The sequence below is a fragment of the Anguilla rostrata genome, chromosome 2 (assembly GCF_018555375.3).
Source record: "Anguilla rostrata isolate EN2019 chromosome 2, ASM1855537v3, whole genome shotgun sequence".
NCBI lineage: Eukaryota > Metazoa > Chordata > Actinopteri > Anguilliformes > Anguillidae > Anguilla > Anguilla rostrata.
The window spans coordinates 16968609-16995837 of NC_057934.1; the positions used below are offsets into that span (position 1 = coordinate 16968609).

The 27229-nt window shown below is 40.4% G+C and overlaps 1 protein-coding gene and 1 long non-coding RNA gene across 17 annotated transcripts; one reads left to right on the top strand and one right to left on the bottom strand.

The window, feature by feature from the left end:
• Positions 1 to 27229, top strand: LOC135247429 (uncharacterized). The gene is made up of 3 exons (XR_010328216.1): positions 1 to 590; positions 2021 to 2072; positions 24974 to 27229. It is a non-coding gene; the product is annotated as an uncharacterized LOC135247429 (long non-coding RNA).
• Positions 5134 to 14517, bottom strand: LOC135247427 (uncharacterized). 16 transcript variants are annotated; one of them, XM_064320863.1, is made up of 13 exons: positions 14055 to 14517; positions 13211 to 13263; positions 12857 to 12940; positions 12614 to 12733; positions 11554 to 11574; positions 9257 to 9397; positions 8988 to 9071; positions 8629 to 8712; positions 8349 to 8505; positions 7353 to 7397; positions 7185 to 7256; positions 5816 to 5911; positions 5134 to 5732 (listed from the first exon to the last, which is right to left on the bottom strand). In XM_064320863.1, the coding sequence occupies exons 3-13, from the start codon at positions 12890 to 12892 to the stop codon at positions 5515 to 5517; spliced, it is 1074 nt and encodes a 357-aa protein (XP_064176933.1). In that variant the 5' UTR covers positions 12893 to 12940; positions 13211 to 13263; positions 14055 to 14517; the 3' UTR covers positions 5134 to 5514. The 16 variants fall into 16 exon arrangements, with proteins under 16 accessions (XP_064176933.1, XP_064176934.1, XP_064176931.1 ...); XM_064320864.1 differs by lacking the exon at positions 13211 to 13263; XM_064320861.1 differs by lacking the exon at positions 14055 to 14517 and having other exon boundaries at positions 13211 to 13946.

A 27229-nucleotide genomic window follows, 5' to 3' on the forward strand; every position in this document is an offset into this window, starting at 1 on the left:
GTGAGGTTAAAACACATACTGCATGCTGCCCCTAGCAGTGGCATTAACACACATCAGCAAATGGGCACAACTTCAGAAGCATTAAATACAGAGCCTCTCTTAATAGACTGGCAGGACATCTGTAATGAACAATGACATTTTAATGCAGATTACACAGCTGACATTTGAGAGAATTCCATTCAGTAAACCACATTCTTCATTTCAGTGGCTCAGCGCTCTACATTTTGTATCCGCCCTGCTGGCCTTCTGTTGAGCATCTTCTTGGCAGGAAATAGAGTCCTGTTTGTCACTTTATTGTTATTCAGTCATCAGTCAAGCAAATGGGACAATCCCCACAAACTGACATTTAAGCGAGTGGAACATGTCCCCGCGAGGAAGGTGGAGGGAAAATTATCCAGAATGCTTTGAGACAGTCCTCACATTCAGTCCCCCAGGGGAAGTGACATCACTACCTGTTGCGCTCTCACGATGAATGGGTTCTCTGTTCTCAGAGTTGGGTGGCAGAAGGCTGTAGCTCCTGCGAAATGTGGGACTATTTATAGCACGCTGGAAAAAACCAAGACCATTTTGCTGCCAACCCCTAACAGATGGTAAGAATGTGTAACTGAACGTGTTAATATGCAGGCAAACCGGCTGAGTAAGACAGTAGCTTCTCTGTTTCAAAAGCAGGAATGTTCTCTGTTGTCCGCCGTACCAGTGACACAGCCACCGTCTGTATACTGGCCGCTTCTTCATCAAGCTAGCGGGATTAGTATAAATTGTACACCTCTTGCTGGAAGCCATGCACAGACAACTACTGGTATGGATTTAACCGAGAGATTTAGAGACATGGAATCTTTAGATTGATGTTCTGAATCACAAATGGGGAAAAGGCATTGAAGAGGGGTTCCCAAATGTACCAAACTGAAAACTTACTTTATGAGAGACTATGGTTGGGATTCACTCAACAAGAAATTAAAAGCAATAGTGATTGTTTTCTTCACAAACACAATTTGGAGTGCTAAGGAATCAGTAAAACAAACTTGCCAAACTGAGTTTGTGATGAAAAAGTATAATGTTTGCATGTACAGTACTTGTAAGTTAAGTTAAGGACAAATGTTAAATTGAATACAGACCTATGTTTTATGAGACCTATACCGTATCAAAATATATCCTTACACATGGTCTGAATATGAAATTAATGTTTATGCATACATCAGAACCACAGGAATGTGAATAATGTTTTCTTATGTATCTTGCGAAATGCTTCAACCCCTTGGGCTAGGAACTAAAACACTAATAAAGAGGCAGTAACGGCAGGCTTTTTTTCCTAGGTGAGCTTTCCATTCTGTTGTATTACTGCATGTACACTCTCAGAGAAAATGTGCAAAAATTGTACCTACACAGGTACAATGGCTTGTCACTGGGGCAGTACCCTCAAAGGTATGCCCACTGTGTACCCCTTACATTAGAATTCTAAGGTACAAATATGACCCAGTGAGGGAACATTAACAGGAATTGTAACTTAAAAAACAAAAACAGACCCCAAGTGTAGCCCTTTTTCCTGACAGTGTAGGCCTACTAATATTTGGTTTCCCTTAAATGTTAATGTATTGATTTAATTGTATATAGTTCTGTATAACTTTCTAGTTATGAACCCAATTCCCCAAAATTTATGTAAAAAATGACTGCACACAGTTCACATTTCTGTGTTGCTTCTTGGAAGAACAGATATGAATGTTAAGAGAGTGATGAGCAGTTGTATTCATTGTATAATTCTACAATAACTGTGTTTATCATCAGCGTCAGATATAAGTGTGCTTATGCCCATGGAGATGCATCTAGTGGAGAGGGCAGTCAGATGGCTATGTTGGATCCCTAATCATTTTACAATTAATTACTTATTCAGGTCGCAACATATTGGCAAAAGTTCAACACATAATTTATGCCAATTTGTCCACGAAATATGGAAAAATATTTGTTAAACATTATCCGATTTATTCCCACGATTACAGTGTAAACACGCAATTTTATTCACTAGGAGGAAGTTTGCCGATTCTGTCCTTGAGTCTGCGCGTCACCGCCTGTGACAGGTGAGTAAAGTGTTGTTTGTCCAGGTAGTGGCACCACCCAAGAGAAGCTTGAGAGCTGCCAGTGTTAAAGGTGTATCGCAGGTAATGAATCCCACATTTAGCGCTTTGTTTCTGGACAAAACTAAGAGGGCAGCGCAACGAGATACTATTTACACGCTCCAAAACTAACATAAGATAAAATCAGTCAGACCAGACAGATTACGCCTCGCTCCAAACCACGCCACGCATATGGGTATTTGTTTTCACCCTGAAGCTAACATTTACTGACAAAAATTTAACATGCTGTTCGCAGTAAAGTAAGCAATGTATGAGAGGTTACCGTGATTGAAAATGTTCACCAGAACGATGCAACTCCATAAAACTGTCAGTGGGAACACCAGGGACACTTGCAATGTAGCTAGGCAAGGCCACCCTCGCCGCCATACTGATGACAGCGCCATGAAGTGTGGCGATCATCAACTTGGAAATAACACACAGTCCTTGCGGATGCTGCTGTGTTTGTTGTCTTTCAATACGCTAAAAAGTAAGATTGGCACACAAAGCTATAATCGTATGTAATTTGATTATTGTAACATCCCTGTTTGTAAGTAATGAAGGTGTGTTGCAAAATCGGTTATCCCTGAAATAAGACACCTGTAACAATCCAAAAATCTAAATTCAAGGTCAAAACAAAGCAATTGTGCTCTTTATCGGTCTGCAGTCCGCGCAAAGTAAGCTAAACTATCTGAAATTCAGATGATGGTGAACATACTACTTCTGAGCACAGTTCAGCCGGGAAAATGTGCCGAGAGGGCAAGCATTGGCTACTACTACTCCGTCAGCAATCCTGCTTGTGCGGGTTGTTCCAAAGCTGTCTGCGAAGTTAAAACTCAACTATTACAACAATCGGTCGCTAGAGGTCAGGGTATCTTTGCTGATAACGGTTTTCAGACTCTCTAAATAAATGTTTTTCACTGAACACCCGAAAGTCTATTACTGCGCACTAGAAAGCCAAACCCGCGTCAAATTATAAATTAAGTATACTCTCTCGCTGTACGATGGCACTTGTGAACAGTCTTTCAAATACCCTGCAGTGTTTAATGAGTCAGCTAATTGACAGAATTTCAATAACGCACACGACACGTTTATTGCAAACATTTAGCAGAAGTCATTAGCAGCCAGTGCTCCCCTGCAATGGTATAACGAGACGCACGCTTTGAAATCATGCGGGTTTGTATATTCCTGTTTTTACCTCGGGTCTGTGGTTATTATGGGAGCTGCCGGGGCTGAATATGTGCTTCTGACACAGGGCCACTGCGAGCCAGTGTGGGAGACAGTGTGAAAGAAAAGAGCTCTGCATGGCGCAAGGCTCACCCATCATTGGGCAGAACGAGATGTGACGGTTATCACCTCTTTTAAACCCAAATGGAATCAGGCAGTCGTTTCGGATTTCGATTGGAGTGTTCTTTTAAAAACGCGAAGAATAAACAGCAAAGAGTGCAGTGACATTTTCCTTCATGTGGTGGCTATCGACATTTGAGACCTAGGTGGTCTGCTTGCCCTCTCGGCACAAAGGTACTAAGGAGTAAAAATATGTTCTGTGCCGCATGCCTGCTCCGTTGCTGCTTTCCCAGTGCTCTGTTCCTGCATTGGGGGAAAATGGCTCATGTGCTGTGCAGTTAGTACCCCTGGAGTTTCTCACAGAGGCGCACACATTCCTCTACAGTGTGGCATTACACCTTCAAATGTTTTCTCCCACTTCCAAATGACTAATACCTGCTTGTGTCCTTAGGGAAATTAACTTGATGTGTGTCTTGCTTGCTACAATCAGGGGAAATATATGTAAGGGTGGGCTATAGGCTTGCGATGTTACTTGTGTGAAAAAGTCCCTAGAATGGGTTCAGGGGTAGAGCACATGCCTACACACACAGACACACTCATACACACACAATCACATGCATCCACAAATGCATCCACACACACACACACACACACACACACACATACTTGTTTATATTCAGTCGTGGGGACGCAAGTACTGACAGTGACTTGTGGGGACTCCCTGTTCCACACATGTCACAGAGTTTAAAAAAATCAAGCATGTTCTAATGCTGTTTCTAAGTACAAATACCACTTTAAATTTTCAATAGGACCTAAATAAAGCAAATTGACATTTCGCTGCCTCCTGGGGACTAGAAATTTCAGGTATAAAAATCATACTGAGGACCATCTGAAACACTGTGTTTTCAGGTATAACATCATACCGAGGACAATCTGAAACACTGTAATTTCAGGTATAAAAATCATACTGAGGACCATCTGAAACACAATGTTTTCAGGTATAAAATCATACTGAGGACCATCTGAAACAGAAAATGTTTGGTCTTGTTATCCTAAGGACATGGGTGTATTCATTTTAAAATTGATCTTACAATACCAAAGGTAACAACTGACAACTGTTGTAATACTGTACATTTAAACTGATACTGTACTTTGTACATTTCAGAGAACTGCACTTCAGTACACTAATAAAATTATGTGACCGAGGCACCAAATACTGTCATTTAAATGATTCCAAAACCTTTCACACATCCCAAAACTACAAAACTTTAAATTCTGGAAAGGATCCACACAGACATTGTGTACAGAAAAAATAAAGCCTCCATGTTGCTTGACGTAGTGTGGCAGCCAGCAATTGATCTAACCAGACTCCCATTCAAATGCATGTCATGACCTAAGACCTAGACCAAAAAGCAAAACAAGCTGCACTCAATGAAATTCATATCAGTAATGTTGCCTGTTTATACTTTTGTGCATGTAAAACTGTAGCTCCTTAGGGATTTTTTCCCTATGGATGTCTACATTACCTATTAGAAATGTTTGAAGGCTTATCTCTGGTCACCTTATTTTAACATTTTTCACACACCCATTATCTAGTAAATTATCCTATTCTCCTAATAGCAAAAATAGCTGGTTGGAGGACTTGCCATTTAACTGTGAATCTATAAACGGGTGCACAATACACACATGACCTTCTGTATATACATAAGGGATTAAAAAATGAAAACATCAGGAGCAAAAATGTCTGGAAATAATTTATTTATTTCCCCCAAAAAGGAACATTAACAAGTGTAACCCAAAGGTACATTACACATGTAGAACATGTAAATGCTAGTACATGTAGCATTTCTGAAAAGGAGCAGTGCATGTAACAGGACTGAAACAAAATAGGTGTACATTCTCAAATACCCACTCTCTGTTTCTGGAGATCTCAAATGAATGTATTTAATGTACCAACATTAAACCAATGTTACACTTAGCTCTTCAGGATAGAAACCGACCAATTGTTAAATGTAACTCAAAATTGCTAAATGCAATGTCATAGCACGCAACACGTTGAACTTGTTACCTTCTCAAATGTTCAATGTTCAAAATAAATGCACCGACTTTGGTGTCTTAGGATTTAATCTTTTCTCTGTAATGCCGTTATGCGGTTTTTAATGTAGAATTTAACAGCTAGCCAATTTCTATCCTTAAGAGATAGTGGCTCAGCCTTGATGCAAGCCTCGCATGCATCCTTTCCTGGGACCTGATATGTTTGGATGAAGTGCATCAAGTGTTTTTCCACAGCGCGGACTTCCGGTCTGACCCAGCTCCTCCTTTTCTTCTGCACTCCTTTACCTAAGTAAATATATATAATTAAGTTATATTTAAAGAAAACAACTCAAATCAAAAATATGTATTCTTGTAAACCGAGACATTACCTTTAAAAGGGGGCTTCACTTCTATCCCCTTTTCTGCTTGGCGTTGAGACTGTTCCGCTGTTTGCAGAAGACACCCTGTAGTCTGGTCCTGAGATGCTGCCATTGTGAGAAAGTGTTTGGTAAAGAGTAAGGTGAAGATACTCCACACTACTAACATATGATATTACATTTTCATCAGTGGGCTAGCTGAAAGCTAGCGCACTCATTCTTACCATTTCTTATTAGTGAGCTCGCTGAAAGTTATTCTTGCTGCTACTTATTCCCAAATTTTGGTATCCAACTACTTCCACATACATTGAACTAGGAACTCTGTTTAAATTTCAGACTGTGTAGCTGCTTCAGGGCATGTGCTTGTTCTTAAAATTTTAAATTATTGTAAAAATACAAAAGATATTTAACTTTTAATGCGCAAATCTTACCCATAGAAATGAATGGTGGAATGTTCGGGTGAACTACATTGGACTGTTGCATAAACAGCTGATTTCACAAATCACTCTGAGTCTCATCTACCTCCGTAATATTCATAACTTAGTTATTACACTACCACTCATTAGCTGTCTCTAAAACTGTATATTTCATTATTTCAACTAGGCATAGCTTGTACACAGCCATTCCGGAGTCCAAACCAGAGTATGGTAGCATGGGGCATGCATGAACTACTCGTTTACATCGTTTACATCGTTTGGCCAAAATTTCCCTTTTGAGAAAACGGCCATTGGCAATTTCCACTGTAATTACGGACACCTGCTTGGTCCTTAACATATGAAGTGACAAGTGTCTTAAGCTATAACATCGTTCATATTCTTATTCATATTCTTGTATGTACTGGAAGTATAACTGGAGTGAAAATATGATTGTAAACCCCTTTGTGTGATATAAAAAGGCAATATGATCAACTTGAAGTTCCTAGCCATACCTGGCTAAATGCTGCTCATGTTCCTGTCCATACTAGACAACATATAGCAAACTACTTAGCTATACTGTTAACTATAATGCTAGGTAGTGACCTAACATTATTCCTCTGGTTCACTTACCAACTAGAATGGGAATATTATGAACATTTTCCATACAGTTACAGGGAAGGTTGAAGATTATGAATCAAATGTAGCGAATGCATCTCAGTACTGTCCACTGCAACCACCTAATACTATGCCTAGCAACCCCCAGAAACTACTTAGAAAGTAGTATTTACCAACTAGTAGTGCTCTAGTATCAGGATATTCTTTAATTTAAAAGATATTTATATTTTTGCATTTACATGTAATTGGAAAAAATCTTTGTTGGTATGATAATGAAACTTCAAGTGTTTCAGCTTTGCATTCAGCTAGCCCACACACATTCTTCAGGAAATTTACTTTTCTAGTTATACCTGTTACTTCCGTTTCGAGGGACTCGCATTCTTCCTCATCAGCTGACATATCACTCTGTACCTGTATTTGTTCTAAGAGGAACAAAACATAAATAAATCAATGGAATCCAACTATGGAAGATGTTAAACAATTTAAAAAAAGCCGTGTAAAATGACTGTCTGACATACCTTCTGGATCAATGTGGATCTGGTCCAAGTTTTTCCCTCGTTTTTCTGCATGGAATGTATTTACATTAATAAGCATAGGCATCCGGTGGTGGGTTAAACTCATAAAATTGAATGGTAAAGTCCACACAACACAACTATCTTCGGTGCTCGGGAAGCATCATTGCAAAACAAAGTTAACTGTGCGGGTCCATGTTTTCCGACATCCACGCTTGGAACGCTCTGACGTTCTACCAAGGAGTTCCCAACATGGAATTACATCATCCCCGAGGACTCGCGAACACAGCTTATGTAGTATTTCGGATGCGCTTCTATTATGTTAATTAAGGAATCGTGAACGCGCTTCCCATTTACGATTGTTTGGGATTTATCAACATGCGCACGAGGTAGGATTGAAACCAGGTGCCTCCGAATTTTGATAAATGCGGCGGTTTTTCGGTCGTAAGCATTTTAGGCGGAAATTTAAGCAATATTTACGAACTTATTGATAAATGAGGCCCTATGAGTTTTCAGCAGGTACTACTGCTGGTGACGAAACAGCCAAAATGTAGCTAAATGTACACATGGTTTTCAAATGCAACTCTGGTTTTACTGTTGGTCAGTTCGATATATTTGAGACTGGCAAGTCACTGCTGTTAGAAAACATTTCCCAAGAATTAGAAACCACAAGTCGGCACTTTAACTCCTTGAACCCAGATGATGCCAATTGGCATCATAAAGCGCTCCCTTTAATCTCCGTCGAATAACTCTTACTCCTGAATGTAGGACCGTTTTTTTGTTATGTAGTTAACAATTAAGATAATAGTATAAGTCAATGCTGATGTCAGAAACAACTGCAATGTTCATTGTGATTTTAAGTCCATTATGGTTTTTCTCTCGGTAATATTCGATTGGTTTTTAGTCCCCACGAGATTCACCAAGAGAGTGTGTATGACGGATTTCATTGTCAAGCTTCTTGCAATCAGTGAGGTAGTTGGTGACACAAGGTTTCTGGTTTACCGTCACGGGGACCTGATGAAGTGGCACAGGATGACACCTTGTTCTTAGCTTCACATGAAGTCACGGGGTCCTTCAGCTTGCCATGTAGAACTGCGGCAGAGTCACAGATCTCATCTTCATCCAACATATCAGCAACAAGCGTAGCCTCACCAGTTATCTGCAAATATTTCATAAAAACAGTCAGTACAAAGTGCACACACTTAACTTCAGTCACTTTCCGTGGAATTGACATTAATAAACCACAATACACCCGCCTTTACATTTTACCACCAAAGCTTACCTGGTCAATCAGAAGCGGGCTACAGCTGGAGGCCATTTCAGTGTCCACAGTGTCTGTTCCAGAAGGTATGGCCACAGCAGTGACCTGCAAAGATTATTTAACATCACATATACAGATAAAGTGCTTAAATGAATATTTAATGGAGAATACAGTGACTTCAAGTTTTCTCTCTCCAAAACCAGTCAACAAAAGAAATAGACTTTAAACCTTGACCATGACATTATACTGCCAAATCATTTGATATTAATATACCTATATCCTGTAACCACCTACATATCACATTACCAACTGTTAACTTCAGTCACTTTCTGTGATAAACCACAACACACCCTCCTTTTTATTTTACCAACAAAGCTTACCTGGTCAATCAGATGTGGACTTGAGCTAGAGGCCATTTCAGTGTCCACAGTGTCTGTTCCAGTAGGTATGGTCACAGCAGTGACCTGCACAGATTATTTAATATCACATATAAAGATAATGTGCTTAAAATAATGTATTTTCTTAGACAGCTTTGTGAAATACCCCCCAGGTCCCCAAATATGTGCGTAGGTGGTAACAGGATGCACTTTGAAGCAGTTCAGTTTACAGTGCTGAGACGAAACAAAACTATGTATGATTCTCACATTACCTTTAAATCACAGGATGACACCTTGTGCTTGGCATCATGTGAAGTCAAGGAGTCCTTCAGCTTGCCATGTAGAACTTCGCCAGAGTCACAGATCTCATCTTCGTCTAAAACATCAGCAACAAGCGTAGCTTCACCAGTCATCTGCAAATATTTAATAAAACCAGTCAATACCAGGTGGAAATATGCCCAGAGAACTGCAATGGTAAAATAAGTTTTTATTTTGATGACACTGCAACCAATTCAAACAATAACTATGCTTAACAATAATGAATTTTAAAAGAAGAAAAAGTAACATTATATGTATAATGATATAAAAACAAAAAATAACTATTCACATAACTAAGTATTTTTGCCAAAAACTGAATGATTAGTCTACAAGCTACTGAACCAGGTGACAACAGCCTACAAAAAGTGACACGAATCGCAATGTAACAAACACAGTTTGAAAATAACTGTAGGTTTTGTATTGTCTGTAAAACATTGGTTATATTCCAATAGTCATAATAGCAAATATAGCGGCATATAAACAACAAGTAACATTCGTATTTTCTTACACAAACAGTAAAAACAACACACATTGTCCAGCAATTGCGTCCAGTCCATGAAAATAAAAATCCTCAACCCCAGAAAGTGCGTGTTTAGTTTCACCAACGTTTTCTGGAAGCATGTTACCGAAGTATTGCACTCGAGTGGAGCGTCTTCTCAGTGCTCTCTATGGCCCTCATTTATCAAAAGAACGTAGGAACTCATGCAGATCTGACCAAATATATCATCTTACACTAGGGTTCAGGTGTGATTCATGAAACTTCCGTATCTCGCCTATTACAGCGTAAGAATAATCGGACGTTGATAAATGTGGTGGCAGAAAACTATCGTCATTTAAATACCACGCCCCTATATATTCTCAGTTTAGAGGCCTCGCTCCTAGAGTTTACAACATGGAGATGCGTAATACGGCCAAGAGGAGAAACTTTTTCCCCGTGACGCGGACACCACACAGACAGACAACCAATCACATGCAACCAGTCAAAACAGACCAGTCACACACAAACAGCAGAAACAGACACGAATTTGCATATGTACAGCGAGCCGGTCATAATTGTGAAATGAACTTCGGTAACCGGCTCGCTGTAGCCTACATGATCCCGCTTATTACAAGCTCCGCTTTATTCGCCGCCTAGCTCCCAGGCAGTCTGTTACCACCACCACGTAAAGGTGCTTTTGAGTTCGCTTACAATAATGAGCAGTAAAACTTTTTAAACACGACTACGCTGCAGACTATCACACTGGTCACGATCACATACTAACTCTCTGTAGGCCACCCTGCATGATCTATGTAAAAGTTGTGAGACAGATTTACTATGCTGCACCGCAAGTACACGGTGACTCGAACGTGCGTACACGAGCTGAGACTTGACGTGACATTTGGTCGTAGCCTCCGCTCACGTCCAAATTGATAAATGCCGAGCTTTGCGTGGAAATGACCGTACACCCATTTTTCTGCCGTACGTTCGTTTGATAAATGAGGGCCTATGAGTTTTCAGCAGGTACTACTGCTGGTGACGAAACAGCCAAAATGTAGCTAAATGTACACATGGTTTTCAAATGCAATTCTGGTTTTACTGTTGGTCAGTTTGATATATTTGAGACTGGCAAGTCACTGCTGCTAGTAAACATTTGCCAAGAATTTGAAATCACAAGTCAGCACTTTAACTCCTTGAACCCAGATGATGACAATTGGCATCATAAAGCGCTTCCTTTACTCTCCGTCAAATAACTCTTATTCCTGAACGTAGGACCGTTTTTTTGTTATGTAGTTAATTATTAAGATAATAGTATAAGTCAATGCTGATGTCAGAAACAACTGCAATGTTCATTGTGATTTTAAGTCCATTGTGGTTTTTCTCTCGGTAATATTCGATTGGTTTTTAGTCCCCTTATGGGTCCCCACGAGGTTCACCAAGAGAGTGTGTATGACAGATTTCATTGTCAAGCTTCTTGCAATCAGTGAGGTAGCTGGTCACACAAGGTTTCTGGTTTACCGTCATGGGGACCTGGTGAAGTGGCACATTCTCAATTAACTGCTGAACCATTTTCTTCTATGAAGACATGTAACTGTACGATTAGACATCTTACATTAAAAAATAAAAAAATAGCCATCACCGTTTAAAAATTTGAATAATAAGGCTATAACCTAGTTTTCAAATGGATACACAGGTGGTTACAGGATGCACTTCAGAAGCGGTTCATTTTGTAATGCTGCGACCAAACAAAACAATGTTTGATTCTCACATAACCTGTAAATCACAGGATGACACCTTGTTCTTAGCTTCACATGAAGTCACGAACACAGCTTATGTAGTATTTCTGATGCGCTTCTATTACGTTAATTAAGGAATCGTGAACGCGCTTCCCATTTACGATTGTTTGGGGTTTATCAACATGCGCACGAGGTAGGATTGAAACCAGGTGCCTCCGAATTTTGATAAATGCGGCGGAGGTTTTTCGGTCGTAAGCATTTTAGGCGGAAATTTAAGCAATATTTACAAACTTATTGATAAATGAGGCCCTATGTGTTTTCAGCAGGTACTACTGCTGGTGACGAAACAGCCAAATTGTAGCTAAATGTACACATGGTTTTCAAATGCACTTCTGGTTTTACTGTTGGTCAGTTCGATATATTTGAGACTGGCAAGTCACTGCTACTAGAAAACATTTCCCAGGAATTAGAAACCACAAGTCGGCACTTTAACTCCTTGAACCCGGATGATGCCAACTGGCATCATAAAGCGCTCCCTTTAATCTCTGTTGAATAACTCTTATTCCTGAACGTAGGACCGTTTTTTTGTTATGTAGTTAACAATTAAGATAATAGTATAAGTCAATGCTGATGTCAGAAACAACTGCAATGTCCATTGTGATTTTAAGTCCATTATGGTTTTTCTCTCTGTAATATTCGATTGGTTTTTAGTCCCCTTATGGGTCCCCACGAGGTTCACCAAGAGTGTGTATGACAGATTTCATTGTCAAGCTTCTTGCGATCAGTGAGGTAGTCGGTGACACAAGGTTTCTGGTTTACCATCACGGGGACCTGGTGAAGTGGCACATTCTCAATTAACTGCTGAACCATTTTCTTCTATGTAGACATGTAACTGTACGATTAGACATCTTAAACATTAAAAAATAAAGAAATAGCCATCACCGTTTAAAAATTTGAATAATAAGGCTATAACCTAGTTTTCAAATGGATACACAGGTGGTTACAGGATGCACTTCAGAAGCGGTTCATTTTGTAATGCTGCGACTAAACAAAACAATGTTTGATTCTCACATAACCTGTAAATCACAGGATGATACCTTGTTCTTAGCTTCACATGAAGTCACGGGGTCCTTCAGCTTGCCATGTAGAACTGCGGCAGAGTCACAGATCTCATCTTCATCCAACATATCAGCAACAAGCGTAGCCTCACCAGTTATCTGCAAATATTTCATAAAAACAGTCAGTACAAAGTGCACACACTTAACTTCAGTCACTTTCCGTGGAATTGACATTAATAAACCACAATACACCCGCCTTTACATTTTACCACCAAAGCTTACCTGGTCAATCAGAAGTGGGCTACAGCTGGAGGCCATTTCAGTGTCCACAGTGTCTGTTCCAGTAGGTATGGCCACAGCAGTGAGCTGAAAAGATTATTTAACATCACATATACAGATAAGGTGCTTAAATGAATATTTAATGGAGAATACAGTGACTTCAAGTTTTCTCTCTCCAAAACCAGTCAACAAAAAAAATAGACTTTAAACCTTGACCATGACATTATACTGCCAAATCATTTGATATCAATATACCTACATCCTGTAACCACCTACATATCACATTACCAACTGTTAACTTCAGTCACTTTCTGTGATAAACCACAACACACCCTCTATTTTACCGACAAAGCTTACCTAGTCAATCAGATGTGGACTTGAGCTAGAGGCCATTTCAGTGTCCACAGTGTCTGTTCCAAAGTTTACCAGAAAAAATATTAGTTTATTGACTTGAAATTCTCCCATATTTTATCATATATCACGGATTGCACAAACACATTCAGTATTTGTAATTTAGCTTAACAGCTAACGTGACCTCATATCTGCAGATGTTTTCTCGCAAGCTAGCTAGCTAGTAATGTTATTAACCTAACTTGTAGCTAGTAACATTAGCTAATTGTACGCATATTACAAAAATCTTGGGCACCGTACTAAACGTAAAAACAAACTCATATGCATATATGTATATTTGTATGCCTTTTTTTATAGCCACATAATAAATCTTGAGCAGAATCCAAACCTATATAGCTATTTTTATAAATAAAGGCTAAGCTACCTTTTCCTTGCTGTTTGTATTTAAGGTTAGCTAGCTCAAAATTTCTGTCATTTTAGACATCCCATCTGCAACTGGCTAGCCAGCCACTTGTAGCTAGCTAAATGTAGCTAGCTAGAAAGCTACCATGCATTTTAATTTGTTATAACTTATAACATATTTGTCGGATTGCACAAGCACATAACTCGTAGCTACTAGCTACATTTACTCTAAAAGTAGCTTACACTACCGCTGGTGAGCTAATGTCAATTGCAGAAAGTTCGACAACTAGCTAGCTAGCTAGCGAAATTTAACCTAGCTAACTAGCTAGGTCTAAAACACATAATATATATTAATATATATTAACAATATTTTATTAATGGTAGCCATATCATAAAAATTCCAAGCATAATTTGAAACAGGAAAGTATAATTTGTATGGTTCGCTTACCTTTTTCCTTGCTATTTGCTCAGCTGAACTTCAAGTGGACCGCAATTTTCGCACACTGCAGCTCCTTGGGTAGGCGTGTCTACCGGGACTGGCTTTTATAGTATGACGTAAACGAACTCTTACTTGGAGATGACCAATCAATCGTAGGCGTGTGCTTATGCCTGCAATACCACCCCCTACCTCTAAGCTAAAAGTGCTTAAAGCATTCTCAAAAATTCGGTTTACACACTCACACTCCAAAATGGGAATTGGTCAATCATGGGGACTACTGAGATTTTTTGAGCTAGCATATTAGCATGGTCTCCTGCATCATCTGTAATGGTCAGTTTCGTGGGGACGCAGTTTTCGGTCCCCACAATATTTTTGGTCCCCATCGCGTGAGTGTGCAAACAGGTCTTCGTCCCCAGCATGATAGGAATACAAGTGCACAATCACATGCATCCACAAATGCACCCAAACACATGCACACACACACAGGCACACGTACACACACACACACACACAATCACATGCACCCAAATACATGCATGCGCACATATGCACACACACTCACACTAATGAGGATAGGTCTGCTTTTGGTTTTTACCATTGCCTGTAATGAATGAAAGAAGGGACTAATTGCTGTTTTTCTCAGCCACTATAGTTGATGGCATCCTGTGTTGCACATGTTCAACTTCACGCAAACAAGTTATTAATATATGGTACAACACAAATAATAAATACTTTTTGTATTTAGCACATGCGCTTATACACGCACACACACACACACACACTGAAGTGTACTTGCTGTGGGATCTTTGTCATGGTGTTACACATACTTGGTTTGGGAAGGTATAGCGAAACTACACCTACCTGAGTGAATTGGCAAATGGGGAGGCCCTCTGAGGTGAAGGCATTGTGACATCACAGTTTACAACAACAAACCAGGTGTACATTCTCAAGAGAAAGAGAGTCTCTCAAACTATAATGCAGTTCCCCTTTACCTAGACAGCTCAAATCAAATTGCTCAAGCCTGCAAGAGATTTACGTGTGATCCTGAGAGTGTGTAGAGTTTATGGGAGAAGGTAGCTCACAGATTTATAGTTTTTTTCTTTTGGCAAACATGGAGTGTAGTAAAAAAAAAAATCAATAATACTAATGTGAAATAGAACAATTAAGTCAGCAGAGCTCAAATTGTCTCCTTTAACTACACTTAATTATTACTTTAGATCTAATAAATGCTCTTTGTTCTTTTGAGCAGGCATGTTTCTACAGAACATATTTCCTACATTAATCTATGCAGATATGTGACTGATTTGATATGACTACTGCTTTTAGCAGTGTTGTATTTTTGGACTATGTCAGGAAGCAAAGTCCTCTATCTCCATTTAGATATGAAAGAACTGGCATGGTATAGATCCTTCCTGCCAATTACTATTGGTCCCACAGGCCGAGAGAAAGATTGCAGCTCCCGTTTTAATAAACTTCTGGAAATTTGCTAAACAGTCAGCTGCATGCGTAGGTGTCAGAAAGGCATTGGTGAGCTGCTGAGCCTTGGCTGAAACGGGATTATCGATTGGCTGAACAGCTTATCATGACCATTATCATTATGAGTTATGATAGTTACCTAATCTAATGGACCAAAGATTCCATTACATTGCCTGATAAAGAATTGGATCCGAAACACTTTGCCGTTTATGAGACATTTTGTGCTTCCGGTATTCACCAAGATTCTTGCTGAAATTCTTGTATCCCATTCCTTTTCAACAACTAGATTGTAAATAGAATAAAAAAATTTTTTTTAAATTATGTTTATAATAAGTAATGCCCAGTCCTGTCTGTAACTCTGTCTGAACTTCCATTCCTGAATTTGGGAGAGAGTAGACAAGCAAGCTAAAGGGAGAGTGTACTTCTCTTTATATCAATACAACATGTCCCCAACCCAATGCAGTTACACCTAGCCTCCTTTGGTCCTTTTCTGTCACTGGTAAAAAAAAAGCAGGCCAGTAGGTGGTAAGACAAATCTTTTCCCTGCCCTTTTGTAAGAACAGCACAGGACCGGGATGGGGAGGGGGGGGACTCCTTCCTAGTTTGGCCGCAGCAGGTCGAAACCTGTCTGTGATGCTTCCCTCTCTCTCCCCTCCCCGTGGGGACAGCAGCACTTTTTTCCCTCCTTATCGCCCGCTGAACCTCGAAAACTCTTCCATCCCCGCAGGCGTCGCCTCGGCGCTGAATGGATTCCACAGTCATTTTCCCTCTTAATTGCCCACTTATCGTGCCTCCATTCATAGTGCGGCACTAGAGATTGACTAGACCTCTTATTTCCCTCCTGCAACACAGGCACAATGGGCTCATAATGAAAAGCTCTTTGGGCGCCAGTGAAGGGTAGGATTAGCTCAGGATTTGGCGTCTCCTTCGCCTCGCACAATATTCCTCCTCGAGCTGCTCCCAGATCGATCGATCACAGTAAATAAAATACGAGAGCAGACGTCTGCGGGACGAGACAGCGGAGTATTGCGGAAAGCACAAATACCAACTGATGGTTGCGAAAATGTCAGGGACCCCAGCTGAAAAACTCTAGATGCGCCAAACAAAGGAAGAAAGAAAGAAAAAGAAAAAGAAATTGCCTGAAGGGGTTACCGCCGCTATTGGTCTTGTGTGAAATGCTCTGTGTGAGCAGTGCACCGTGTCTGTCTGTCTGTTTGTCTCGTTCTGTTTTTTTTAAGCACATAAATGGAGCATGCAGAACGCCCAAATAAATCAAAAGGGAGACTTGGCTGTGTCAAAAAAGTCAAGTTACAATTGTAATTGAATAATGATACTCAAATTTAAATTTAATAAATTAAAATGAACTGCTTTATCGGTGACAGAGGCTACAGGTCCTCTTCTGGTCCTCTTTTTTTGTTTTAGTTTCCATGGTACAGGATTGTTTTGCACACTACAGTTGAGATTTTTTTGTCTGTGGTGATGTGTCTGTGCCCACACTCTCACAGTCAGAAGGAAATCGGGGGAATAATCGCATCCCATTCTTGATCTCCGGACTCGGTGATCGAGTCTAACCAAATGTGATTGAGTTCAGGACGCCGACTGTACATCGTCAGTGCCTTCAGAGAGAAGTGACATCTCTGGTTCTATGCTTAGGCACTACATTGACTACATCGATTCTTCGACTACATTCGTCAGTCAAAAGCTGAATTCCTCAGCTTTTAGCCAGAGTTATCGAAGGGTTTGCATACCTTGTGAAGGCCAGTTTCAGCATTCTGGAGCCACAGGGGTCCTCATCCCTAACATGTGCATTATTTACAGGTGCAAGCAGCTATTTCAGGTGGCACTGCTGATCGGGTGGGGCTTGTTTCAGCCAGTCCTGGATTTCACCTGCTTAGGTACCAGCTCAGCATGCTCACAATTGTCTGGGCTTCCCTAATCTGTTGCTAGTTGGACCGTAGATGGAAACCCATCAGTGTCTGGGGAGACGACTTGAGCACTCCCCTGAGGACTTGAGCTGGCTTTGAGTGGCAGTCCTTCGGGTCCTTTTAAACAGTAGCACTGTGAAACTGATCAGCTGCTCCCCAGCACTAAAGTTGTTAGGGAACAGAGGATCAGTCTCACAGCACAGCAAAAGAAAAGGGCTTTAAGACAAACAGGGAATACACACATAGGACGTGGACCATCCTTCCCGCAGAGAGTGTGACCGACAGTTTGAACAAACGGAAAGTTCAAACGAATGAGCAACAGCCTGAACAACTGAGCAGCAGTTCAAACAAAGGATATTTGAATGAACAGATGAGTCTGAAGGAATGAATGAACGTCATTTTTCATTCTTTTCTTGCCACATCGATTGGCCCCATCCCTCGGCAAAATCCAGCCCACTTTCATAGTGCCTCAGTACATTATATATGTGAAGCAGATTACTGAACAATAATTCCAGTCAGCTGGAAACAAGCCTTAAGCTTTTCTATTTTAAAATATTATCTTTTAACAAGTGTTCTGTTCCTGTCACGGGTGTCCTAACCCATTATAATTAACTGGAAACTGGCATAATGACAAAGAGAATCTCTTTGACACATCCTGTCAGAGGAAAACGTGTTCCCCCATGCTGATCTCCTCTACTCAGATTTACATACCTCCCATAAAAAAAAAACCTTTGTCTCCTCTCCTCAAACCTATTTCTTGCTCCCAAACTGTGTTCTCATTCCATTTGAGTTCATCGCAAACTGTGTCTTGCCTTCACTGGTCATTTAGCGCTGTACTAAATAACCAGTTCATAGTAAAAAAAAAAAAAAAAGCCTTTAGTGGCTAAGGGGCCAGCTTGTGTTGGAGAAGTCTTTATCAGCAATGAAAGGACTAGGGCGATATCCCAGAGGTGGGCCCAAATTAAACGTGTCTGTGTGTATATGATCAAGATTAATGGGCAAGAGCATATTGCAAGCCAAGCCATCCAAGAGAAGCAGCTTTTATTTGAAAAAAAGAGAAAAAGATTCAACACAGTTGCACAGAGGTGCTTAATACAGCACGGAGTGGAGGCTGGTAGGTTGCATTATTATGAATCTTTGTAATGTAAAGCTTTTGGAGATAAAAAAAAAAAAACATCTAAAGAAGGATACTATTTTAAAGGCCTTTGATTACTGCATGTCATGACGAGCTCCCAGTCATTTTGCAGTCACATGGAAATATGTTTCTTTTACTTTCAGTTTCTGTGTTTGCTTCAAATATGTTGAATTATCTGTTTTTAAATATAGTGCTTGAAATAAAATAAAAAGTTATTGTATTTGCTCTTTGTGAATGCCCAGATTAGACAAATGGCTTCACTGTTATTGGGACTGTTTGCCTGTGTTGAATATATTTACATGGTGCAAGTCAATTTGACCTGTAACATAATGGATGTAACTATGTTTCAGGCTAATAACATGTTCAGGACAAGCAGAATAACAAACTCTTCTGTCTTTTGAATTCTAGGAAATATGCTGTCACCTGAAAATTACTGCAGTAACTTGATAAACAGATATACAGGCTTTGCTTACATGATTGTAGTGTTCGTTGCTAGGCTAGAAATGATCAGGGATAATTAAAGGGAATAATTAGCACGTTGAATTTTCTGTACGGAGACAGTCATTAAAAAAGAAGGGACCTTTGGTAAAGAACCATGCAAAGGTGCTAAGTGTTCTTCCTGGAAGCTGGAAGGATCAAATTGGACTCCAGCTGGCCAGGACCGGAGTGCTGACTCCGGTCCTGTGGTGCTCGTGGCATGCATACGCGTGATGTCGAAAGCACTCAGTCAATGTCCCTCATGCAGTTTTTCTAGGAAATGGCGTAACATGATGAAGGGTGGCTTTCTCAGCAATCACAGCCGAGTGACCTCCCGGTGCTAATTAATTGATGCCACACAAAAGGACAATTTTAGCATCGAAATGAATGAAACTGCTGTGCAAGTCTACCCAGGGTCCTGATTTGCAATGGCACACCAGCTTATTCATACAGACACCCTGCCTGCTAATGAACACAGGCTGTGAGAGTGTACGCATTTCTGCTCGTGTGTGGCTGTGTGTGCATGTGTGCGTCTGCGTGCCTTGTGCATGTATTTTTGTGGGCATGTGTGTTTCTGAGCGTTTGTGTGTGCAGCTCCCATGGTAATCTTCAGCGAACCAGTTTTGCATCTGTAAGTGTTTTCGCCGGGGAAAGATTTAAAATGTAAATACAGGGCCAGTACATTGGCCATAAGAGATTCTACAGATTCAAATCAGAGTTAATATGAACATACACATTTTTTAAAATTATTCTAATCATTTATATTTTTGCAAAGACATTTCTTCTTGTTCATTTCACTCTTTGCCAAGTAAGTGATGAAGTGTTGGATGGTTGGGCAATATTCAGTTTGTTTGTCATCTTGGATCCCCTAATCGAGTAAACCCTCTGACCACAGTGTTTTTTTCTCATAGACCAGCTTCATCATCTTGATTTAAAAGCCTACTGCCAGCTGTAGACCTCTGCAGAAATGCAGAACTATGTTCATACGACTACCTTTTTGATAGAATATAAACAGGTGCACCACATACTATTTGTCTGCACAGCCATGGAAAAGGTTGGTAAGGTGGGTAAGCACTGTGATGTGATTAATTGGAGTCAAACCTCTGTTGGATTGTTGTGTAAATGACCTATCCACAAGCTGCCTGAAATGCGCTCAAGGACAGTTATTAAACCGACTGCTGACTCAAACTGAAGGGAGAAAAAACTGACCAGGTCAAACTCAAGGCGAGTGAACCTGACCCGGTCGAAGGAGAAACTGCATACCCGTGGGGGTAGATAGCGACCTAAAACGCCTCTCACAGCAACTGCAAACAATAAGCGAGAGTGAAAAATAATGAAAAGAGAAAGCCAGACTGGCAAAAATCCAAAGCAACTAAGCAAAACAGTCACAGCCCTTCTCGTGAAACGTGAACCGGGGAAGAGCAGAAGCTCGCGGTGATTAATAATGGAGTTTGCCGACTCGCTCTGGCGTGAGCGAGCCGAGCCGAGCCGCTCTCTCTCCCTCAGACAGCTGGACTGAGTCAGAACTGCGACTGTGTTCGAGTGGGAGGGGCCGCGTGCGGAGGAGACGCTGCGCCATGCCAAATCGTGCCAGTCACAGGCAGACTCACAATGAGAGATACCACGCAAAAGGGCGGGGGGAGAAGAAACGCATCGGCTGAATGTCAGCTGACGTCTTGCTTGAGTCACAAAATCTGTTTTGCCAACGAGGCCAGGGAGACACACTTGGCTTTGTGCGAAACTGAAAGGGCAAAAGACAGAGTCAGAAGTTTGCAGCTAAGGGTGAGGTGCGTGTGCGTGTGTGTATTGAGGGTTCTGATTAAATGACACTGGAATATAATTATTACAGTAGCAGTCATACGCTCAAAGTCAACAGTGTGCGCAAGTGCAGAAATCCTCCTAAGGTTATTAAAAATGAGCGCCTTTGATGTTGGGGAAAGCAGTGTGAGGAAACACAGGTAGAGCGTAAGCCAGGAAAATAATAATGAAAAAGACGCAGTGCAGATAAGAATCAACGCCTCACTTCTGGTCCTTTTATTGCACTGCTCATAGCAAACAGATTCGTCCATCGCGTTTAAAGTTGCCAAAATAAGTAAATAAATAAATATGAAAATGGTTCCTTTAAAGCTGGACACAATCTCATTGAAACCTGGATTTGGCAGCAAGGCCTGTAATTGGTCGGTCTATCATATGATTGTCATCCTGTTCGTTCTCATGAATTAAAGTGACAGAAGGTCAGAGCATTAGGTTTGGCTTTGTCCTGGTTCTGCCATGCTTCTGACAGGGTAAATCTGTTGACGATCCCATCTTCTCACATGTACCCGATCAACCATGAAATCACTGTTTTGTCCAGCTGCCATTTGGCTGTAGGTACAGGAGCCTGTGCTTTAAAAGGCATGTTTCAATAAAAGGTATTGTGGGACTATTTATAGGTTTTATTTTTAAGCTCCAGCATTTCGTTTTTGCACTATTTTTCTCTGTCTGAAATGAAATATGCAAATAAACCAAATGCAGTCTTGAAAGGTGCAATGTTAGTTTGCACCTTTCAAAACATCAAGTACATGTTTGTTTTTTTAATCATGTCATGAAACATCAGCATTGCTGTCAAATATAGTACATAGCCTGTGCACTAACGTTATGCCACTGACAGGCTCAGGAGAATATGCATTAAAGTCTGTATGAATGTCTCTGGGCACTAGTGTCTGTAAATTCTTTGATTAAAGGAGGGGAAAAATCCATTGTTGACAGAACTAAGCGTGGCAGGGTAGATCCATTAAAGGGCCACTGTAATAATAGGCTGTTGAGTCTGTTGACTCATCCACTACGCCTTGGTGTAGTAATGTGCCCAACAGTCAATCGTCCACTCATTGATAGTGGCTCTGCAGACTATGACCTGGACTCCAGGTGACACAACATTGGCAACGGTGTCAGCCAGTGAGGGTGGAAGTCAATCACCGGGTTGTCCTCACCATTTTGACAGTTGATCTGACACCCACATTAAATCTGCTCAGCAGCTCAAGAATTGCTTTTTCCAGAACAATGCTAACGTAGTTCAGACAGTGGGCTGAAGAGTAAAAAAAATCAGGGGGTAGCTAGAGGCTCTTTGAAGTACACACATGCTGGTCAACATTCTCCTGGTTGACAGATGAAGTCACAGCTATTCGGTAAGCCTGCAAATATTACTGGCCATTCCAAACCCGGGGGGGGGGGGGGGGGGGTTGTGTTATTTTAGGACATAACCTTTTTGGGGGCATCTCTAGGGAACTCTGGCGGAGGAGTGAAATGAAAACTGAAGGGCTAACAGAGTAGTTCAGAACAAAAGTGACAGAACGCCATCTGCAAGAACATGTGGCACCCTCACACGGCTCTTGTTGGCCGCACGATATCCTAATGCGTTAGTACGTTTGGGGGAAGAAAAAAAAGCACAGCAAACGATAAACAAGAAAAAACATTTTCTCTATGTTCAGTCACTGTGCCCACATTTAATCTGCTGGATTTATGTTTCCAACATTAACTGGTCTGTTGATCCAACTTGATTTCCAGAATAATTAACACTCTGTCTCCCTAATTAAACATACCAGTGCGGTGTGTTGTAGTTTTTATACTATCGTAATTGCTTTTTATGGGCCCATTAAGTCCAAACGGCAATCATGTTCACCAAATAACAAGCAATAGTCAGCAGCTTCCGTTTTGATTTCGATCGTAGGACTGAAGAAAGGAAGATGTTGTGAATTCTTTTGTGATTAAATAATTTCACATGAAATTGGCGTGATAATGAGGGGCTCCAGTTTTCACACAAACCGATTCCGGAACAAAAGCAAGGCTACCCTTTATTTTTGGAGTCATCTGAATATTTATATAATTGCATGTGTTTTGCCAGCCACGCTTTCATGTGAAAACAAAAGCGCCTGACTTTTTATGGGAAACGTGAACACAATTTGCGTCAAACAACTTGGCAGCGGTTTGAATCTCACACTGAGGCAGTATTTTCCCTGTAAATAGCTCCAGAATGAAAACCGTAGAAAACTGTTAACGGGGATTGACTGCTTTAAGAAAAAAATATCCCCTAATTATAAGATAGAATTAAAAGAACAATTCACAAGCGCGTGGATTATGCAAAATATGGCTCAGGGCGTACTCCTCGAGAACAAAAGTGATCGCCACATCATTGCTTTATCTATGAATAGCAGGAAACATTTCCAAAAGGATTAAAACAAAAGAGAGAAAGGGCTTTATCTTCTCTTTTCACTTAGCTGAATTCCCTGTGCAGACCCTACCCATAAAGACTGAACCCCTTCATATAAAATGTCCTTATTGTAATGTATTACATAATTTGCAGTGCTATTATAATTACTCTTGAGATTTTACATACCTTCTGTACCTTTGAACTGAAGATGTAGCCTTGAAAACCGCCTTAATTCTTGATGAGATGATAATCAAGCTTTGCATGTATGATTCAGAACTCACAGTAGTGCTCTAATCATCCTCTATGTATTCACATGTACATTCTGTCCCAGAAATGTCCCTCATGTTAGTACAAAGAAAGAGTGAAGGAAACAACACAGCTAAAAAATAACCCCCCCCCCCCCATTTTCTTGATTCACTGTCCAAAAATAAGGCCAAAGAAGTTTGCCTCTGAAAATGTGGCTTTTGGATTGAGTGACGTGCGTATTCTCTTCATCTTCCCTTCAGAATGCTGCTCTGTTTCTTTGTGCATGTTGACACCTCTTTTTTGTCTGAAATTCAGTTTGTTCATCTACCAGTTGGCCTAACATCTGAGATCATGTTAAAAGAGGGAGAAAAAAAAGTTAACTTTTCAGAATTCAGTGCAGTAATACAGTCTTGATTAATTATTGATAACAGTAATATACGCAGTTAAAGGTGCATAGTTATTGGATGGACCAATATCTCAGCTGTCATGCTTTGATTCACCAGAGCCTGGTTGCCTTCTTGATATGGGGTTTGTATAAAATACATGTAATTGCAAATAAATATGCCAAGTTGCATACTGTACAAGAGGACTCAAGAAGGAGGGAACCTGCTCGGTTATTCTTTATTTTAAAAAATCTCTTAGAAAATTCAGCCCTTAAAATAGTTCAATGATTCATTATCACCAAACAACACAGTAACTCATAACTCATAAACTTTGATTCATTAAAATTTTCCCTAAACTTTTTTCATTAAATTTGACAGCATGGTGTGATAATTGTGGTGTTTGGTGAACTCACCCAACTGTCTGAATATACAAATTAACACTTCCATTTAATTGGCGCAAAGAATTGCAGGGAAATATTGTCTGAACACAGATCTGCAACCTCGTTTGTGCTAACTGCAAATCCCATATACAGTTAAACGCCCTGAATATTAGGCGTAACGTTTTATATTAAAGAAGTTCCTTGAATCCAAAACAAATAAAAATCTGTATCTTTCCAAAAAAAAGCTACAAGTAACTATGAAACATGACGTGACCTAAATAAGATTCTGCCCTATAAATCTCAATAAGAGCGAGAAGGAGAGGCCTTGTGTGAGCCTACAGTGAAAACGTCCCATGGCACTTCCTGAAAGAGGCGAGATACGGCAAAAGGCCATCAATAACCCGAAAGGTTACAGGATCCGCTGCAATGCTTAGGGACAATGCCTTCCGTCTCTGGGGCGCAGATGTGTTTGCAGACAAGATGTCCCTCGTGCCTACTGTCTCTGTACATTTTTTTTTTTCGCTCTCTCTGAATGCCATAAATCACATCATGGGACAGGATGAGCTAATAGATTCACCTCACCTCAACTCCCCCTCACCTGATGATGTCCCAGTAGAAGATATCTGGCCTGATGAGGAAGGGTTTCTTAAAGGAACACTCCTCACAGTGTACTTTGGGACTTCATTCCACACTGATCTAATTAGTTTTCTGTTTCCTTAGCTCCCCGGAGGTGTGACATTGTCAGAGCCGCTGAAGAGTTCTACTCAAATTATTCTAAATCCAGCCAGTCTTGGACAGGGACATTCAGGGTATGCAAATGATCCCATGTCCATGTCGTACGTGTCACCGTTAGTGTGTGCCTGTGTGCTCGAGTGTGTAAATATGCATGAGGGTGGGCTTGTGTAGGTGCACATACACATATGTGTTCATATACTGTACGTGTGTGTGTAGGTGGGTATGTTCAGGCATGTGGATAAGGATGTGTGTGTGTATGATTGCATGTGTGTGTGCATGCGTTTACGTGTGTGTGTGTGTGTGTGTGTGTGCGTGTGTGTGTGTGTGTGTGTGTGTATTTGTGTGTGTGTGTGTGTGTGTGCGTGCGTGCGTGTGTGTACAGTATATACCTGTATGTCTGTGTGTGTGACTGGGAGGTGGTGGGGTGGGGATGAAACTGTAAAGAACACCTCGTAAGCAGCCTTTCTGACTCCATCATTCGAAGCACCACATTTAATTAATTAGGTCTGTTGTACTCGGCACACCAAAAGGATTTATGTTGCAATAATTTGACTTTCTGCTGAATTCATCTCATTAAACTTTCCAGTGATACAGGCCGGCTATGGTCCGAAAGGCTGCTTTGCTTCTTCTTCTTTTTTTTTTTTTGCAACTCAAGAATTGGATCCTGCCTGACCGCAAATGGATGGGCATTTGACAGAATATTTGTGTCCTCTGATCTTAGAGCACCCCAACTCCTGAAAGAGTGTCCTCATTTAGCCAGAACTGTGTAGCTGGCAGAGGCCAAAGAATATGCTATTACATTATCGAATGAACAAGACAAAAATCTAATCATGTCAACTGCTGCTTTATCACAATGCTTTTATTATATTTCCAAAACCAGGACATCTGAGAATAAATTTAGATAAGCCCTCACAGAATGCACCTATAGATTCAGCCTTTATAATGTGATCATACTAGTAGGCAGCTTTAATTACACTTTATTGATTGTATTTTTTGACTGAAGAAAGTTTTGTGCGCTTACTGATGCATTCTGTTTATTTAAACCAACATCTGTCATCTAGCTTTTGGGATTTGGATGTGTATAGTATTTGCAAGCATTTTTCTTTTAAAAATAAGAAAAATGGTAGACAAAATCCCATTAGACTTCATTATTGCGGAGTTCAAATGCTGGTAATCTGAAGGTGACATTCTTTTAGCGTATTATAACCAAATAACTAAACTACTCTTGGAGAACACATATTGAATTATTTTTGTTCTACCACAGAATTTAGAAAATAAAACAAGTTGAACTTCCAGGTAAAATACTCAGGACCAATAAAATATTCTTAAAGGGACCCCACTGTCAGCACATATCTGAAGGCACTAAATGAGCTTAGTGGCACTCTTGTGCCTTTGTCTTATGGGAGGACTGGATTATGATTTCATTGCATCTCCAAGCACTGAGAAAACAGAATATCTCTTCCTGAGAAGGCCTCATTTCAAAATATGAGAGGACCTACTTGTGGATATTCAGCATATAAAGCATTCGATTTTAAGAAATTATTTTTATCCAATCTGCCTATCTGTCCAATTTCCACTAAATTATTCAGGTCTGTTCCACGTCAATGACATCAATAGTAGGCCTTACTGGAGCATGATACGTAAGTGATCTGAAAGAGTATGGTGAATCCTGATTAAAATCCCTTTCCACTGCACACACACATGTATAATTCATCCTTATTTCAGAGCTGGGAGGGGGAGGACAAGACACCTGCAAAATGGTAAATTACTTTTTTCGGTGTGGAGGTTTATTGCAGGGATAAGCAGGATTTGGGGGCTCACGCCAGACTTTGATTCCAGAGCTGCTGACGTTAAGCCTGAAGGTGACACGAACGTCATTCAAAATACGCATTCCTTGGGTGTAGACATAATTAACCTTCCTTTCAGGCTGAACTTGAATTTGCCGAGTGATCTTAAATAGTTGGTCAGAAAGGGCATTTGGGGGATGAGAGCTTCTTCCTCTCTTGCTTTAACCCTTGTGTTCAGTTTGGGTTGTCAAATTTACCTGTTTTAAACTTTTGGTGACAGAGAAATGACATTTGAGGCAGGCATTTCATAACCAGTGACTAATGCAGTGTAATGTATTTCTATTTCTTGTTCATCATCTGTTTGTGCTTTATGTCTGTTTGACTTAATGGTTTCTTTCAATATAATAAGATAAATAAGAACATATTTTCACAGATAAATATGATTTATTCCCTC

Bases quoted from the DNA above. Each gene is read 5' to 3' on its own strand.
- LOC135247427 (XM_064320858.1), bottom strand. From the start codon at position 12,808: ATGTCAATTCCACGGAAAGTGACTGAAGTTAAGTGTGTGCACTTTGTA. The intron at 11,575-12,613 runs GTATCATCCTGT...GCTAAGAACAAG, and splicing joins CATGTGAAGCTAAGAACAAG to GTGTCATCCTGTGATTTACA. The intron at 7,398-8,348 runs GTAAACCAGAAA...CATTCCATGCAG, and splicing joins TTCATCAGGTCCCCGTGACG to AAAAACGAGGGAAAAACTTG.